The sequence below is a fragment of the Denticeps clupeoides genome, chromosome 4, assembly GCF_900700375.1.
Source record: "Denticeps clupeoides chromosome 4, fDenClu1.1, whole genome shotgun sequence".
Classification (NCBI taxonomy): Eukaryota; Metazoa; Chordata; class Actinopteri; order Clupeiformes; family Denticipitidae; genus Denticeps; species Denticeps clupeoides.
This window is the reverse complement of record NC_041710.1, coordinates 10,970,637-10,990,507: the sequence shown is the minus strand read 5'-3', so window position 1 is coordinate 10,990,507 and position 19,871 is coordinate 10,970,637. Positions and strand designations below refer to the sequence as shown.

General features: G+C 44.5%; 1 protein-coding gene across 2 annotated transcripts in view; it reads left to right on the top strand.

The window, feature by feature from the left end:
- pard3ab (par-3 family cell polarity regulator alpha, b) overlaps positions 1–19,871 on the top strand; it is a 78,630-nt gene that overhangs the window by 52,703 nt on the left and 6,056 nt on the right. For both annotated transcript variants that reach the window (XM_028975908.1, XM_028975907.1), the window contains 3 exons: positions 2,488–2,604; positions 3,942–4,181; positions 18,547–18,667. In XM_028975908.1, the coding sequence (XP_028831741.1) occupies positions 2,488–2,604; positions 3,942–4,181; positions 18,547–18,667 (478 nt within the window). The remainder of the gene's footprint in view (positions 1–2,487; positions 2,605–3,941; positions 4,182–18,546; positions 18,668–19,871) is intronic.

Here is a 19,871-nt window from a genome sequence, read left to right as displayed (position 1 = left end):
ACAGGATGAAGAATGGTGCAGGTTCGCCAGACCACATTGGAACATTGTCCTATTGTATAAAGCATATGACAATAGAGATAGATTGATTTTCCTGTACTAGCAACTGCATAAAAACCAATATGGTACAGCAAGTTTTTATTTATTTTTTGTTCTCATCTGTTGTTGCTCAAGGCCCCATGTAAAATTGCAACATGAATTTCAGAGGCTGAAATCATGTCCTAGATAAGAGGCTAATTTTCATCTACAGTCCCTGGGCAAGTGTACAAAAATAAGAAACAAAACCAACCCGTTAATCACATTAAAACGCTGCACTGAAAACCCTTTTACAACAAATACCCCAAGGGTCTTTCAGTACGAAGGTCCCACTGCGCATTTATTAAACCTGTGTGAAGTAGAACCGGAGGACATGGCCTAGAAATGCGATCATGATATTCTGAAAGATTCTTTTTGTCAGTGGGATTTGTAACAAAATATTTAAAGTCTGAACAGCAAGATTTGTTTTGTAATATTTGTCAGTAGACATTTTTTTTTAATATGAAACTATGAAGAAAGTGCACTCCTTACACAAAACGTGATGCATTGTGTGTTCTGGCGGCTTTCGATCAGACCCAGCATTAGCTTTAATCAGCAATCTGAGCTTCAGTGCATCTTTTGTATCAGAAATCACTGACCAGCCCAAAACACACACACACACACACACACACACACACACTTATATCAGTGTGCCTTGTCTGTCACCAGTTCACCAGTTTTACTTCCTTTAATCGCTTTTGGGCAGGTCCCTCTCCGCTGCAGACCAGGAGCATCCCAGAAGGGGCAGTGGTGGCCTAGCGGTTAAGGAAGCGGCCCTGTAATCAGAAGGTTGCCGGTTCGAATCCCATTCCGCCAAGGTGCCACTGAGCAAAGCACCGTCCCCACACACTGCTCCCTGGGCGCCTGTCATGGCTGCCCACTGCTCACTCAGGGTGATGGGTTAAATGCAGAGGACAAATTTCACTGTGTGCACTGTGTGCTGTGCTGCTGTGTATCACATGTGACAATCACTTCACTTTAGAAGAGCTGTAGATTTCAGACATTAATTTCAGGGTCGGCCTGATTTGTCCCAGCCGCTGCCACTGTACCAGCTAGAATTCACCTGTCAGTGGTCGTAAAGTTATGGCTCAGAACATTGTTGCCTAGTCATGGGTGGAAGTTTCAGGGTATTTTGTGAATATTTGTCTGCCTGCCCGCTGCTGCTCTGCGGCTCCGAGGCTGATAAGCCTCCTGAATATAAAATCCCGTGGCGCCAGCTGCATATCGGACTCGATAAATGGAGAGAACTCGACTCGCTCTGCCAGTCAGCCCATTCAATTATTCCTGCCCACCTTCATGCAGTTGCTTTTTTAATTCTAACCTGTGTTTCTGCTTTTAACCTGTATTCCAGCAGCGTATCCCTCTCTCTCCCAGTCACTTTTTATCTGCCTCCGCTGAGCCTCCACCACCCTCTCTCTCTCTCTCTCTCTCTCTCTCTCTCTCTCTCTCTCTCTCTCTCTCTCTCTCTCTCTTGGAGAATTCTCTGGCCTTTGTGAACTGATTGCGCTCCATCAGTGCAGTGGCGGCATATCGCTGCTCTTGGTAAAGTCGTTTAATCCCCGGAGAGCTGATCAGCCCGTCGGATCACTCAGGGGGGGCTGCTCCATCTCTCTGGCCCCCAGCTCATGAATAGCGTAATGAAGAAGGCCCACGGTGCTCTTTACACAAGCCATTTCAGCTCCAGACTCACCACGCGCTCCAGCCAAGCGTGGCCCTAATGCGCACACACACACACACACACACACACACACACACTCCTCAGCAGGGAAGATGTGATGAGTGTGTGCTTCACACGAGGGAAAAAAAATCTGGCCTTTTAGCCATGTCTCTGCCGTACACGTTTCCCGAGTCAATTTATGCTAATGCGGCGGCGAATTTATGCTAATGCTGAAGTCCGGCTCGGGTCCCCCTTGTGCACCACAGAAGTGCACCATATTAATTAGATTTCCCCCCTAATGTTATTAAACGCGTTATTATTTTATTTTTGTCTCAAGAGTCAATCTTGTGAAGTGCAGGGAGCAGATGCGTCGAGCGAAGTGGGTGCTGGGCGGAGATGTGATGAGATGTGTGTGATTAATTCCGCTGAAAGCCTCTAAAATGGAGCAATAAGACTCATTTTGTATCTAAGTAAATAGGTTTGTTTTGGGGGGGGTTGTAGCTAAAATTGATGTTTTACCTTGCAGTTTTAATTGAAGTTGCAAAATAATTTATGCGTTCCAGGAGCTGCATTTATGATTTAAAATAAAATAAAAAAAGATTATTTCTGCATCACCTGACATACTCCTTTTTTATAACTTTGTTTTCTATTCATGTGATTAATTATTTATTAATTATTATGAAACACCTTTCTTTTTTTGTTGGTCTGCAAGACCAGATGTATAACAATTTTTGTGTGTCTGGGTGTGTGTGTTTCAGGTTTGGGAAACACAGGAAGGATGAGCGGCTGGAGAGGAAAGGCTCCAGCAAATGGAGACCAGAGACCACGCAGGCTTCAGAGGAGGAGACCCAGAGGATGAGATTGGAACAGGAGAGGTGGGTTAGTGTGTGTGTGTGTGTGTGTGTGCGTGTGTGTGTGGATGACTTGAGTATAAGATATGGTGGTTCACTGAAGGTGTGTGTGAGCATTAGAGTTAGGTGTGTGTCTGTCTGTGTGTGTAAGCTTGAAGGAGAGCTCTAGGTTATATGATAAGGAGATTGGAGACTTGAGATCATGTGTGAGATATTGGGAGTATTTACAGTAAGTATAAGGGTGATGCTGTGTGTGTGTGTGTGTGTGTGTGTGTGTGTGTTTGAGATCTTCACCCACAGACACACTCTCTGCTAGCCAGACAGCAGCCCACTCATCGTTATTTATAATGTTCCATCTTGCATTTGCAGACAAGTTTGTCTCATATCTCTGACAGTAGATGTTCGCTAGGAAACTGAAATCTTCATACCCTTCTCCTTTCAATAGGTGAAAGGTCATGGGAAACTTTGGGGAGATGAGAACCACGTGGCGAGCACCTGACTACCATTTTTTTTCTTGAAAGTGAACAAATAATCAAAGTGAATATTGCAGAAAATATCCCGAACCATATGCTGCGGCCAGTGCATCCGCTTACAATCTAGCACTCGCCCGCGATGTGTTAGGTGGGCGCGGCGCTCTTCGTGTTGAGTTGGAAAACCATCAGATGTAAATGCGGGGCTTTATGCAGGCACCTTCAGAAAAGTAAAAGATGAAATGAGTCTGTCCCGCTTCCGACGTGTCTCGGGGTCGCTGTGACCCCAGGCGTGCTGGTGGAGGACGTTGAGGTTTACTTGGGCCGCGGCTGTTCACACTCCTCTTCCTCTCCAGTTAAAAGCACCTGCCATTCTCATCCTTGTTGTATCAGCTGGACAGGAGTACAATGGTCAATATGTGGTATTGTCTGTGTGTGTTTGTGTCGGTAACTCGACCGCCTTCCCCGCCCAGACACACTTCCAGCCAGTATTTTAAGAGCCGGTTGTTTTGGCTCTGGGTGGTGATGCAAGACGTTTTCCTGGCCTATCTGGATATTCTCACATGAGGGAGAGCGAATGAGGATGAGAGATTGAAGATGAATAATTAAGGTGAGACTTTGGGCATTAAATGTGGGTCAGGCAGTCTTACAGTTGTGTGTTGGGGTTTGTGTGTATGTGCGAGCACGTAGCAATAGCGACCCCCCCCCTCCCGTTTCTCCATCTGTCAACGGAGAGGCTCCATATCCCACTTTCTTCTCCTCCTCTCTTCATCAGCGCTTGGCCTAATTGACCTCAGTGTCACTAAGAGCCCCAGCTCTAACCGTTCTGGGCCGAGTGTGTTCCGCCGAGGTGACACTGTCTGCGTGTTCTCTTGTCCCGTCGGTCCACAGAATCCAGGCAAAGACTCGCGAGCTGCGGGAGCGCCAGGCCAGGGAGCGCGACTACGCCGAGATCATGGACGTCAGCCGAGTGGCGCTGCCTGATGGGGAGCACCATTTCGGCGGCGTGACGCCCATGGGCACCTCCCTGAACAGTGGTCGTTACCCGCTGAGTCCTGACGGCAAAACCACGGACACACACTTCTCAGACAGGATCGTACGGGCCAATGGACGCAACACCACCCTCGACAGGTAGGGGGCACTACTTTCCTGTCACCTTCACTGGGGTTTGTGTGTGTGTTCTTACATTCCCATTATCCAGTTGTTCCCACAATGGCAGGAATACACTACAAAACATGATTCAAAATAATCTGACTACTGACTGTTCTTATGGATGTGTGTGTGTATGTATGTCTGGGATTATACATCATTTATCATTTAAATTAAGGGTCTGAGGGACTCTTTTGATATTTCAATTGTTTGATGACTGACTCTTGGGAATGAGAAATCAGGCTTTAAGGCGATCGTCTTGCCATCTGAGTGACAGCTCTCTGTCGTGTAGAGCTTTATCCTGCCCCAAAGGAAGTGACCATCTTAACCTGAGGCACATATTTTAACAGACACACACACACACACACACACACGGTTGTCCTGAGACTGTTTTCGTTTCTGAATGGGGACCAGGTTTAGTTTTCAATGCAAGATCTCCATTCGTTTTGCAGTTTCCCCCCCATGGGGTTTCTCAGGGGACAAGATCTCCAGCCCTGAGAACATTTTGGTCCTTTATGAGATGACTGGTTAATGAACACCAGATGTCTTAAGCACACACATGCAACAAAAGTGATTTTGGGGGCTCTGAAGTGCACTGCAGCCTCAGAAATATCCACAACCTTGAATGTGAATTTCTGGGAAAATGTACATTTCTCCTGTCATCCATTTTTTAGTATTTATTTTGCCTGCAGGTATATTTTCTTTTCCTTCGCACCTTTCCATGTCCCGAATAACACCTCCAATCGATCCATCTGGCTCTGTGTCGGCCTCGTCACCTCATTTATGAAAACATGCCGTTCTGGCTCTGGCTTGAGCTATACAACAGGGTGGTAGAAGCCTAGTGGGTAACACACTCGCCTACGAACCAGAAGACCCAGGTTCAAACCCCACTTACTACCATTGTGTCCCTGAGCAAGACACTTAACCCTGAGTTGCTCCTCAGGGGGGACTGTCCCTGTAACTACTGATTGTAAGTCGCTCTGGATAAGGGCGTCTGATAAATAATGTAAATGTTCAATGGTCTGTGTAGGTATCTGAGTATGGATGTGTGTGTCTGTGTGTGTCCTCTCAGCTTTCCGACGAGCTTTAGTTTAATGCTTATTGAAAATCGTTTGCAAATGCATTGCAGGCACATGCAGTCTGTACTTAGAGGATGTACAAATGATTATTGATATTAAATACGATCAAAGATGTCTGATTAGCCTTTTCTCTTTTGGAAAAGGCAGAGTCCTTCATGTGAGATCAAACAAACATCACTTACTACTCAAGAGCTGCACAGATGCGCGCGCACACTCAGACACACACACACTGAGACTCAGACAACAAAGCCAAACATCTCCTGAGAACAGCAGGACCCCACTTCCTGCTGGAGCCTGCTGGGTACAGGAAGTGAGTGCAGTTCCACCCCAAGAGAGGGAGGGAGACACAAACCATGGGGAGTTTTCCCCCTCGTGTGAAGTGTGTGTGTGCTTCTCAAACACAGGAAACAGGAGAATCAGGGGAAATGCTTTGCCCTAAAGTGTGCCACACATACAGAAATCAAAAGGGGTCTGGTATGCCAACCCCTCAATTACGACGAGCAGCAGAATTCACGTATTTCTTTAAACACACACACACACTGCAGATTGTTAGACGTTGACCTGTAATCTTGAACAGAGCACCTTGCAGACTCCCTCTTGGTGCAATTCCTGACTGAAGTGCCCTGACAATAAACACAAAGTTCTCCCATCAGAATCCAGACTTAAAAGCGTTCATAGGCTGTCCTGTGGCATTAAATCCCCCCTTTAATCTTCTGTCATACGGGACAACTCCCAGAGAATCCCAGTTATGATCTACAGCAGAATTCTAACAGAGCCACTCACTCATGCTGTTCGGAGTTGATACTGTATGTGCCATTAGTATAAGATCAGCTCAGAGTCCATGTGTATTCTGCAAATGTCTGGCTCCAGAAGCTCAACATCTAGCCTTGTGATCATTTAAATATGCCGGCTTGTAAGGATTCCAAGCATTTATTGTCATGTGTTCTCTGTACAGTGAAATTCTTTCTTTTTCTTTGAGTCAGGTTAAGTTTAACAGTAGTGTTACAGTGCAGATATAAATAAATATTAACTTTAATACAGTGACCAGGAAACTACTGTATTATGTGCAACAAGCGGACAAAAATTACACTGAGGTAGATGGAGGGAATGTGCTAGGAACTTAGTGTGCAAATGAGCTTTAATGAGTCTTAGTGCAAAATTACATTATAACATTATAAAACAAAGAAATCCTTGCAACTTTCATTAGCTGGCTTGTTTGTCGTCTGGCATTAGATTGTTGGGTTTGGGCTTTTTATTCTAAAGCTATGGTTCTTGAAATGTAAATGTTTGTCCATGTTTTTGAATATGCAAATGATGCGATACATTCAGTTTCAAACACTACTACAGATGCTCTAGAAAATAAGAGCAGTTGCTGGCTTTAGGGGTTCAATTGAGAAAAGAGGATTCTGGAACCTCTAAACTTTTTCAAAGTGGTCTGCCTCTCTCATTCTGTGGCTTACAGGTTCTGTGGTCTGTCTGGTCTTTTGTATCTGCAGCTGAAGGGATGGCCTGTGCGTCGGGTCCTGTCCCCCCGTGTCTCAGCTCCACTTGGCTGCCTCTGTTTACGCCCTGACATCTGCTTCCATTTGTCTTCATTTGTGGGCGTCCTCCAAGGTGCCTGACTGGGTGCAGCACGGCACTGCCTCTCTGAGGGGAGCTCAACCCGAGAACCCCCTCAGACAGCCACTAGAGCAGAACTTTCTGGAAAGGGATGCCTTGTCCAATATGGCAGAGGCTGAGAATGTATTTGTGTACTCAGCCTAACACTGTGCTTACAGTGGTTTGTCAGACACACTCACACACACTCACACACACACACACACACACACACACACACAGAGGGAGCTGTCACGTCTCAGCTGTTTTCAGTGGCAAGTTTCACTGGCCTCAGGTTTCCTATCTGTGTGCAATTTTAAGGTTCATGTGAGCAGCATACTGAAAACATGAATTGTTCTATATAATATTTGGCTATTCTACATTTCTATAATTTACTGCAGTTTTGGCACAGATTATTTACTGAGAGCAAAATATTACATCCGTTGTAATTACAGATTACAGAAGTTCTTCAGAGGCCGGTTTTGTGTTCTGGACAAAGCATCATGGAAAAAAAAACTGCCATATCTTGGTCATTCTGTGGCTGTTATTTGTCAGAGGGATTTAATCTTTTTTTCTTTGGCTTGTTATTAACTTGTTTAGCATTTTTGTAAGTAACTTTGTAGTTTCCTTTTTTATTCAAATATTTTATTCAAGTATATTTTCACAGACACAAACCCATCGATCTTTTTTTCTTGGGTGGGTTTGCTTTGGTCTGTGTTTGTGAGATGTATTAAAATGTGTGTGAGACGGGAAACATGGAGAAAGATCAGTCTGTGTTCCCTACTGGGTTTAATCTGCTGTGTTCAGACTGTGGTCCCCTGATAGCTTTAGTAAGGCCCAGCAAACGTGTGTGTGGGTGTGTGTGTGTGTGGGTGTGGGTGTGTGTGTGGGTGGTGGGCAGGTCATGCTGCGTTCAATCAGGTGTTCTTCAGCCAAGCACCACTGAGCCCTGATGGCTATTGGCGGCGTCCTGTAATCAGATTACACCCAGTGTTGTAACACCACAGAGAGCCTGAGTACCGCGCTGAATTTTGAGGCCTTCATCAGGAGACAATGGGAGAGACGTTTCTAGGACTCATTCACGCACACAGGACTGAAAGAAGCATATTGTGTCGCAGACTAAATATAACCAGGGTAAGACAAAAGATACCCAGGGAATGGGCCTCATTGACACATTATTAATTGTTTTCTTGTAATTTCTGGCAAGGCTCTGATTTAATTTCCTCCATTTATAGTAGCTCATCCATTCCATTAAACCAGTGCATTTATTTCCATAATGAAATCAGTTTATGAAATGTATCTGGAAATGTATCGGTTGTCTGGTCAGAGGGACTCGTTTTTGGTTTAGAAAAACGGATATTGTGCAAACGGAACTGAGTGGCCGAGACACAAAATTGGGTAACATGACAAATGTGTTGAGGCACATGAGGCGTAAACAGAAGATTGGCTCTAAGACAGCCAGACGCCCTGCTGCAGCCCCTGTGGGCCGTGAGGAATGTTATTAAAGGTCCCCTATTACAGTGCAGTATTACAGCCACTTTTAGATAGGGCTGCTACTAGCGATTATTTTAAGTCAATTAATCTATTGAATTATTATTATTTTTTTGATTAATCGATGAATCTGATAAAAAAAATATATAAAAGAAAAACATTAATTTCCAATCCTTTATTCAAAAACGGAACGAAAATCTTTAGAAAATGCATGAACATGTTTCTCCTTGAGCTGTTATAATATTAATCAAATTAAAATGAACTAAAAAAAAAAAACATACACATGTATGCTTTACGTCTGCCAAATATATATTTTAAAATAAAGTGACACCTGAGCTGCCAGAACAGAATGTCAGAACTTGTTCTCCACACTACACACACACACACACACACACACACACACACACACACACTTACACTCTCTCACTCACTCCCTTTGTTCAGACAGTTTTTATTGCAATGCAGGCTCGCTCTTTGAGGCTTGTTTCCTGCTGCAGAAAACAGCCGCTCAGATGGTGTTGATGTGGCAGGGAGGCAGAGGTGAAGTGATTGTCATTGTGAAACACAGCACAGCACAAGGTGAAACATTGAAATGTGTCCTCTGCTTTTAACCCTCACCCTTGGTGAAACACAGTGTGAAAGGGGAGCTCTGACCAGGCGTCACACGTGGTCTGTTTTAGCGTGTAACAGTCGTATATTTGTGTAGTGCTCATTTAAATCCACACAGCTGTGGGCGGAGTTAGTAATCTGGCATGGTTTTGATGCAGCTTTCTTTTTAATCACGCATAGTAACCGAGCAGACTTGTTCAGGCTCCCGTGGTCCCTTTTATTATTTCCTGTACATATAAATAGTGATGTTTTGGTATATATACTGTCCCCGTATACAGCCATTTACCCGGGTGTGGCGGAACTGAGGTGCTGTGAGCGTAATAAAGAGAGTGCGATGGAAACCCCAGCAGCGGCGTGAGCTCGTTCTTCCAGGTGTATCTTCCTTCTCTGTAAGCTTCATCAGAGTTTCGTCCTCAACACAAACCAAACACCTTACAGTGTGTAAAAAAAAAAAAAAAAAAAAAAAGATTATGAAATTCGTTGCCGACAAAGTAGTAGTAATCGATTTAATCGATGCGTTGTTATGGCCCTACTTTTAGCCAGTCTCACAATGAGATTTACCCAGAATGCACTGTTTCGGTGTGTATAGCTTTAAATGATAATGAGGAGGAGAGCGGCCTGTAGAAGTAAGCTGGCATTTTCGGAAATGACGTCAACACCATTCACCAACCACAATGTTTGGGGCAGACAGGAAGGTGTCTCTGTGTTTTTCCAGAAAAAAATTAATTAAAACCACTGTGCTCATTTTCACATTCAATCACAGAGCAAGAGTGCATATGATGGTCTGTGGAGTTCCTTTTTTAAAGGAGGGGTGGGAAATTCTCGGGAGGACAAGGTAACCTTTCCCCTTATGGCTGCATAAAAGGACAAATTCCATATCAGATCGTCTGAGCTGCCGCTCTCTGAACAGCGAAGCAGGTTGACCAAAGCACTCTTTATATATATCGCTATTTCCCGCCACTGCAGGACCATAGGCAGGCTAAGGGACACTGTCACAAAGTGAAATTTTCATAATGGGGGGATCCTTAATGCTGACAAATTGTCAGCGCTGCCAAAACACAGCAGCTCCAGAGACGCTTGTTCAACATGGACTCGTATCAGGACCTCACAGTTCCACAAATCCACTCCCATTCACACAGTTTTTATTGGCTTTAGTGACAGGATTACTGCACGAATTGTGAGATATAATGCAAAAAATCTGACTAGGTGCAGCTTTTCATTTCTGGCCATTTCTTTTGACCCCTCAGCTCAGGCTAATCTCCGCTTCCTGTCCACTCTGACATGATGAATGTGTGCTTCTAGGCACCTATCGGACATTTCATTTTCTTCTGTTTCATTTGGACATGGACAAAATGGATCAAGCATCATGTTTTTGCCCCTTGTTTCCTCAAGCATATGTACACCACCCTCCGTTCCCTTCTCCTTCTTTTTTATTCCTCCCTCTTGTTTCTAGGCCACCCTTTTGCCTAATCATTGTGGTCATTGTGAGACATTTATCATTTCTGTTTAACAGAACCAGGACACAAGCTGCTGTCTTGTGTGTGCCTGTGTGTGTGGAAAAAACATTGTTCTATTCATTGACAAAGGTGACGAGCTTTTGTAGTTTTTTTCTTTATCATTACACACAAAGAAATGATATATATTATAAGTATTGGGAGGTCTGATCATTACACCACAGGACCCTCCATGGTGCCCTTTTAGACGGATAAAGGTCAGGGCTCTATGTTGTCCAGCCAAGTTGTTCCACCCCAGTTTTTGTACAGAGGTTAACGGCAGAATCTCTGTTATTGGGCCAACAAAAGCGTTGGTGATTTTACTCAATTCCTTCCCTCGGTTCTTGGAGACCCACTCTGTTCCACATTACATGGGTTACCACTTCATGGCTGACATTCTAATATTCCTAAAGTTTCCCCTTTGCACTAATACCACTTACAGTTGACCCCATTTTACAGGAGGCGGCAGGGCAGACCTTTTGCAATCTGGTTTATTATAGAGGATATGAAGTGACCCGTTCTTTCAGTAATGTTTGTTACTGTAGACTGCATGACCGCAGCTTGCTTTTATACACAGGTGGCCATGGGTTCGAGTGAAACACTTGAATTCAATCCTATAAACCTATAAATCCAACTCCAGAGACTCTTTTTTACACAGACCGTATAATGAGTTTGTTCAGTTTAAATGTTTGTTCTCCTAAAACCAATGTATTTTTTGATCCATGTCCTCTAGCATGTTAATGAAGTCTCTAAATGAGCTGCAATTGAAATAGTAGCAGGTAAAGAGCGATGGCAGGCCTCTGGTTTGTAAGACATTAGTACCACACAGAGAGAGAAAGAGAGTCACCTTCTGAGAGCGATTTCTTCACCCTTTTGTGTTGGACTTTAATTGGCTCTGCCAGAGACCGCCTTACTCCGTCTACCTCCAGCGCCTATTATAAACTGGGTTGACAGTGGTTGAAGTGAGACTGTTTTGCCGGCTGTTTTTTTTTTTTTGTGCCGTAATTGTACGATCCCCTCCCTCCTGACACAGCTGACGCTGCTCAGGGCAGATTTTTAATAGCCATCTTCTGTGACCTGCCAGCCTTCTGAATTCATTTTCTATCTTTGTCAGCTTATTTAAGCATGTGCATTCACACACACACATACACAGACACACACACACCTCTGAACTACTGAAGGAAGGAGTTCTTTGGGTAGTCCTGTAACTGTGGTGTGCTGCTTTCATCTTCATTTAACTCTCTCTCTCTCAGAGACAGTACACGGAGTGCATTGCCTTTCACTCTAAGCTCAGGTTCTTCACCTGCCCTTTCAGCTTGTGCATTTTGAGATTGACCAGCAGCCACCAATTAGCAGCCTGCAGACAGGTCGACGGGGACCACGCCGCATTTACTCAAATAAGCCTGAGCCGGGGTTTTAACATGCACAGCACACTTGCTTCACTTCAAACAGGCTCAGGCCTGAAACTGAAACAGGACTAAAGATTGCAGGTGTGTAGAGGAAGTTGGGTTTTCAGAGAAACAGCATCTTTCAAAACAGAGTGACATATTATTATCTAAGGCACATGATCTGTGGGTGTGTCTGTGGTCGGGGTTTGAAGATGCTTGTGTGAGGCATTGTTTAATTCTTTGAGGAATTTGACTATAACTCACAAATGTAACATTATAGACAGATGTCTTAATCTAAAATGACTGACTTCGGACCTGCCAACGGATTGTGACAGATTCCACAGAACGTTCAGAATCCATGCATAAGGAAGCTGTAGGGACCAACGAGAAGGACAGCAGTAATGTGCAATTAGGTGCATTCTGGGAAATATTGCACTCTGGAGTTTGGCAAAACTTTGGAAGTTAATTGCCTTGCCTGATGCATCATCTCTGTCTGTGGCCATTTAATTAAAGGAGCTAATTTAACTGGAAAGCAGCATTTTAGGTAATTAGAGATGTGACCGGGGGTCGTATTCCCCGAGGAAGCGAGAGGAAGAGTAGCGAGTGACTGAAGTGAAGCTGGTGAGAGGAACAGAGCGAGGGAGTGAGGCTGAGTGGTTACTGCGGCGATGTCCGAAACCACATGAGCCAAAACAGCTCCTGCGGTTCCTGGCAACAAGTCATTAGCCGAAGATGCTTTCAACTCTGTAGGATTTGAGGTGTGGCCTCCATGGACCAGACGTTTTTTCTGCCATGAAGAAAAAGTCATTTCAATTTCCTCAATTTTAAGTTAATAGCAACTGAATGGAATTTTTACATGCTGGAATTATGAGAGGATGCATTATAAACAAAGTGGTGTTTTGTGGTTTCTATATTTGCCAAAACATTTTATCTCCGATCAAACCACACCAGAATATGTGGGGAGAAAAAGTAGCTTTCATTTCAGCATGTCTGTCATGGGGGCTCAGTAAACATCATGGATAAATTTGTCATGATTGAGGCGATCTGCTGGATTTTCTTTCTTTGGCCTCCCTCCTGTCTTGCCTCTCCACCTCCTGCTCTGCGCCTGTTGTTTGAGTTAGCATTAGCGGTAATTGCTAATCAGTAAGCTGGCCTCTGTCTGGGGCTGATTTATAACCTGGAGCCCCGGCGCACTCCCTCAAACCGCACTGCACCATCAATCAGCCAATCAGATAATTAGCTTCTCCATCACAGCCTATTATTTATGAGGAGGCACTATATCACGCCCAGAAGTGGCTGTCTTTGATTGGCCTGGAAATAGTGCACTCTTACTGATTGGACAGCCGATTACGGGCGCTCACTGGCAAAATGATTTCATTTTTTTTTTTCTGGAAATAGCATCGGTGAGGTAAGAGACAGTATGGCAGAGAGCGAATATCCTTGTTTTTATGTCTTAAAGGTCCCCTGTCGTGATCGTTTCTCTTTGTGAGATTATTTAACATTAATACCCCTAGCCTGTCTATTGTCCTGCAGTGCCTAGAAATGGTGATATGTATCTGGAATTTGTCCCCCGTATGACGAAGGGGGTTTCTCATGCTTTGTCCGCCTAGAGAATTTCCCAGCTCTCCCCTAACACATTCTCCACCGACCGTCATGGCTTGAAAACGTGTGAAGCATCGCAGTTGCTTGGAATTTTTTTTTTTTTAGTTCAGTCACGTGAAACCCTGAAAAACCAGTGACTTGATTTTATTTTCCTGGACAAACACCAACATTGCGCCATACGTTGTGGTTGGTGAATGGTGTTGATGACATCATTTCCATGAATGCCCCCTCAACTTCTATAGGCTGCTCTCCTCCTCATTAGCATTTAAAGCTACAGACACCGAAATGGCGCATCCTGGGGAAATGTCATGGTGGTTAAAAGTGTCTGTAATTCTGCGCCAAGGCTGAATTTCGGAAAGAGACTTCAGATACAGTATTAGGGGACCACTAAGGCCAATATAAAAACCATAAAAATTTTTGTCAGGGGAACTTTAATTTCCGTGTCACCAAAGGCACAGGTTATAAGGTAGGGATAGATCGTTACATTTTAAGGTAATTATTATTAGTAGCATATATTAGGAATTGATTGGTGTGGGTATTGGGTATTGGTATCAGCTATTAGCTGATATCCGCCACCAATTCCCTGATACGTACAACCAATACAACATGTGTATTTTGATGTGAAGATGATGATGTAGCTTCTCAGCAGAACATAGTGATGAAAGTTAAGTCAATAAACATTTATTACAGACATCATCAGGCATCATCTTTGTATCTCTGATCTGCCTTTCCCGCAGTGTACACCCAGAGACCCCTTAGATGTTGTCATCACTCTCGAAAATGTATGTGTGTGTTGGGCTTATTCTCAGAGGGAACAGTGATCCTAGAAAGGTGAAAGTAGGAAAGTTTGTAACATACTCTACACACACAGCGCACTCTATATACTTCCTGGTGGGTTGTTGCTGCTGCTCCTGCCGCTGTTCCTCACAGACATGGTAAACTGCATCTGCAGAGCTTTATTACTAAAGAGACAAAAACTCACACAGTCTCCTGCTGTCTTTTAATCGGGGAAGTTTGAAAACAAACAAGGAGAAAGAAATTCGAAGAAAAAGTTCCTGTGGAGACTTAATTAGTGAACACGTCACACACAGGCCTTAAACTGTAGGGGCTCAAGTGGTTAAAATTAAGACTTAATTAAAATGACTTCATTCACATTAGTCACGGACGTTTGTAAGTGTGTGTGTGTGTGTGTTTGTGTTTTGTGTTGGATTGTTGGTTAATCAGCAGTTCACAGATCTCTGTCCCAGAGTAAAGCGCAGGAGAACCGTTGAGTACAGCTTGACTGGTTTAGAGAACAGCCTTTGTGTTGTGTGTGGGTGTGTGCGCGCATACGTGCTCGGACACGCATTGTCGTAAGATTTAGTAAATCTTGTTTAAATGGAATACTTTTGGCAGGACCCAACACTCCCAGAGGATTAACGCTTGTGTTCTCGGCTGGACACACACACACAAAAGCTGTATACTCACTTTAATGGACCTTTCCTACATTCTCTCACCCTCTTTTACTCTCCCATGGATGCTTTTTAACTGTGTGTCTGTTTCTCATCCAGTTCGTTTTTTAATGCAGCTCGGCAGTTCGGTTTGACAATATTTGCCATAGGAGGCACTGTTGGCACATCCAGTGTGCATTTAAGTGTGTCTGTGTGTCTCTCTCTCTCTCTCTCTCTCTCTCTCTTTCTCTCTCTCTCACACACACACACACGTTCTCTCGTTCTCTCTTTTTTCTCAATTAATAAGCTTTAATGACCCAAGCCATTTTATAGCCTCTTTAATATACAGTCCCCATGATGCAATAGAATTTATTATAGAAGTGCAGATACTGGTGATTACCACTTTTATTGATTACCAATCATAAACTCATACATTATCAGGAGTAATAATAAACTCTCCTCTGCTCTTCTCTCTTTTGTTGAATGTTCATGTTTTTGTCTCTGATTTTGCGGTCTAATATTTGATTGTAGTTCGGATTGCAGCAGCACAATAGAGCTGAACACACACACACACATACACACATGTTCCTGCAGAGACAAACATTTTATTAAATTAAATTATTTAACACACTCACACAATGTAGGAGAACAGAAGATGACCTTTAGTTTCACCTTTCGGAAGGATGCATGGACAGATGACTGGGAGAAAGGCAAAAGAAAGCACGGAGTTTATAGAGAGAGAGAAAGAAGATGGGGATAAAAGATGGGGCGCAGCAGAAAGCGAAAGATTGAGTGGAAAATGGGAGAGAAAACGAAACAAAAGGCAGAGCTATTGAGAGTGTGGAGAGAAAAGGGGGACAGAAGAAAAGAGGGATAGCTTTTGGAGAGAAAATTGGGGTAGAGGGATAGAGGTCCATCCCTGGGAATGATAATGACCCCCCCAATTGTTGTAAATGGGGGATTGTGGGAGAGTGGAGCTGAGCTCCTGTGTGAGATTACTGCTGACCCTAATGGGTAATGGGTGCTGTTACTTTCATACAGAGCCAGGGAGAGGATATTCTGCTGGAGGAATAATACACAATGCCCTACGTTCTCACACACACACACACACACACACACACACACACACACACACACACACACACACACACACACACACAGTGTCCTACTTTCTCCTCCTGTCACATCAGCATTCAGCATCTGCGGGCTGTATGATTTCTTTTCAGCTTTCACCCAGTCCTTTAGTTCTTCTCATCTTACTTCGGCCAAATTGTGGTGATCCTTCAAACATATGCTGCTACTATCTCTCTCTCTCACACACACACACACACACACACACTCCAACAGTGCTTTTAAAGGATCATCTGTTTGTGTGTGAGAAATCCTCTATGCGCTTTATATGTTTGGTCTGTAATTTGTTCAGCTTGAAGAGGCCTCAGTGCTACTATTAAAATGAGATGCTGGTTAATACTCCACACACACACACACACACACACACATTTGTGGTTTGACATAAATCTGATATTGGTAGCTAAAGTACAGTCAATATTGTGTCTAATGTGTTCTCTCTCTCACACATGTGTGAGAGTGTGTGTGTGAATTCTGCTGTATTGTACTCATCTGGCACTGTTATATCCCCTGATAAAACTAGGGCAACACCAGGGGGTCAGACATTTATTTTCTATCACTTGATCATACACACTGACCTATAAAACAGAAGCCGGATGTGTGTGTTGCACAGGGGTGTGATAAAAATGTGCAAATGGTCATCAGTACAGCAGTGCAGTATTGTTATTTCTGTGATGCTCACAGATCTGTCTTCAGGTTTTTTATGTTGGTTTAATTACAGCTGAGTAACATTCAGGGTCTCTGACTCGATGGGTAATGTCAGGCCGCTCATCAACTTTTAACAACTCGGGTTGTGTTTCACTGCTGTGTCTACAGATGGAATCTTCATCAGTTCCTCCGATGCCCAGCGTCAGGGTTTCAGCTGGGCTCTGAACCCAAGGGTTATGGCTAGGGTCAGGGGTCAAAGGTTGACTACTCGAGACTCTTTTCTGGGTTCATTTCTGCGTGTGTTTGGGTGCATTCGCGTAAGGGGACAGGGGGAGGGGACGCAACTATCCAGAGTAAAATGAACGAGCCTCTTTGAGAGATTAATTAAGAGCTTTAACCTCTGCTGCAGGTGAACTGGGTCATTTGCATAATCGTCTATGAATTATTCTAATCAGACGTGGAGATCAGCGCTGCAGTAACGGTCCTCACCGCGCTGCAGTTAGACATGTGGCAGTAATTCTACCGCCTCCAATCGCTAACGTTAAAAAAACAATAAAACAACCTAATAACTAATCAGCAGCATAAGCTGCTTCATTAGGAGCTGAACGGCAGAGGGGAGCGCGCTCCGGTGGGACGAGCGCTGCAAGTAGCTTCTGTTGCTGCGCTGTGTGTCGTGGCAGATGCTGTGACAGGTTGTTGGTAGCAGAAGCGGTGATGATTGCTGTAATAACCGTAATAGTCTCCTGAGTGTAAAATATGGGGTGTATGTATGTGAGGGGTGAAGGTGCAGTTAAAAGTGAACCTGGGTGTTACACCTCCATTCGCTTGGTGCCTCATACATCTCATATTCTGTCCTAAAGAAAATTTTACCTGCACAGCAGCTGATTCACACGACATGCTGAAAGGCAAATGCGTCGCTTTCGTGGGTTAAGACACACCCAACTGTAGTGTCTTGTGTTGACAAGAAAGTACTTTGGACCATGAAAACAACTTTGACAAGAACATTCTGCTGATTCATGAAAAATAACAGCAGCACCCCGTTGGTAGAATAGTCCTGTTACGCAGCTTAAGATGTTCTGTGTGCGCACCCCTTGCCACGGCATCATTCAGACTACGCTCTCTATGAGAGTCATTACTGTCAACTCTGTCGCTCCGCCATTTCTCTATTGCACTTACCTTTTAAGTGTAAGAGTGTGTGAAAGAGAGGGAGAGAGAGAGAGCTGTTCATAGTCAGTGTCTGCTATAGCCATGCTGTGAAACAGCTGCAGTCGTACCAGATAGGCTTGACCTTTCACCCATGTCTCACACGCACACCTAATCAAAAATACCCACAGGGACGAACACCGTATCCTGTCAGACTTCCGAAACCTGTGTGTGTGTGTGTGTGTGTGTGTGTGTGTGTGTGTGTGTGTGTGTGTGTGTGTGTGTGTGTGAGGTATCCCTCAGCTTCTGCTGTCTGCCATCAGTCATTTTGTATGATTGAGGGGAGGATGGGGGGGATTACAGAGAGGAAGTCCTCAGAGAAGAAGACTGCAGTTGAAGAACCTATAGATTCACTCCCATTCGCGGACAGCATTTCACGCAGGTCCGTCCGTCCGTCAGTCAGTCGAATTCTTGCATCCGCCATAATCCGGCACCATCTGATGTGTGTGTATCCTGAAAAGAGAAAAGCTTTTTAATTAACTGCTCTGTAGGACAAGGTGCCACACACCTGCTCTCCCATGCTGCCGTCCTGCTGTGGCTCGTTCTGCTGTGGAACGTCCTTGAGAGACGACTGAGACAGTGTCCCATTGCTCTGGTCCTGTCAGTACAAGTGTCTGTAAGACTTCAGCCCAACCGCACACAACTCGACCCAACGTCGCTGGTCTCTCTCTGTCTTTCAGTAAAAGGCTGCTGACCAGCGACCACGACCGGATCCAGCGGCTGCGTCAGGAGTTCCAGGCGGCGCGGCAGGACGACGACCCCAGCGACCGGCAGAGAACGTACAGCCTGGAGCAGCCGTGGGTGAGTGTGTGAACACCGCGGTGGACCGGTGTGATGACTGAAGGACCATCCTGGCTCTCCACAGTCTGCTGTCATCAGCAAACACACACACACACACACACACACACACACACACACACCACTCGCTCTTCATCACTAATCCTGGCTCATGGGAACTCAGCTGTCGTCCAGCAGTGAGGCGTCAACCCTGTGGCCTGCACTGCATCCTGGGACGCACATCAACTGTAGTCCTGTCACACACTAACGCCTCCATCCATTCTTTCATCCATCTCCTCACCTGTCTGTCACAGTCACCCCACTTCTGGTTCCAACATGGACACAAGGACACTGGTGGAAGCGCAGTGTGTGTCCAGCATGACAAGTTTTTACACTAAAGACATTTCAAATACCTCTAAATAAGAGTTTTTTTGTTTCCTGGAACGACTGAGGGACTCATGACCTGCGTCTGCACTGGTCCATTTGACGTGTAGAGAGCGCCTTTCTGTGTTCTGTATGTTTCATCTGAGTTTGTCATCTAAATACTACAGCATGCTGCACACACGAAGATAACACATTGGTAACACTAGTTTTGTTCTTATTTTCTCCTTTAATCACCATTGTAATAACCCATTATGCACATTTTCATCTAACCCTGTGTGAAGCATGTTGTGTGTATTATAAGCATGTATGAACACTAAAGTATTAATGTCTTTATCTCATGTCAGTGGTTTTGCCGGTTTAATGCAGGGATGGAGCAGCCACACAAAATCCACTATTCCATATGGGATTTTTTTTTTCTTTCCCCCCCAAACAACTGCAAAATTGATTTGGTTTTATGTTCTAATCCCTGCACTCCCAATGGTGGGATTGCAGTGGCGTGGTGATCGTGTCAATCCGTGTGCTCATGATGTTCCGATGGAGTTTTCATGTTATGTTACACATGCAAGCAGCTTGACCTTTTTTTTTCCCCCCCCATAACTGCGATTTAATGACCTCCATTTTTTTTTTTTTTTTAAACAAAGGTCAGCATTCCCTTAAGTGTCATCCAGGCAAACGATCACCAGGCAAGCACTGTAACTAAATCCTCGGCTGAGAGCCTAGGGAGCACATTTTCCCGACAGAATCCCTGAGGAACGCCGGGTTTTGTGTGGATTTGCTCAGTCCCGCGCCGATTCCTGTTAATGTCCCTGTAATGGGCCGTGGTCGGGCCTCAGAGCACTAATGC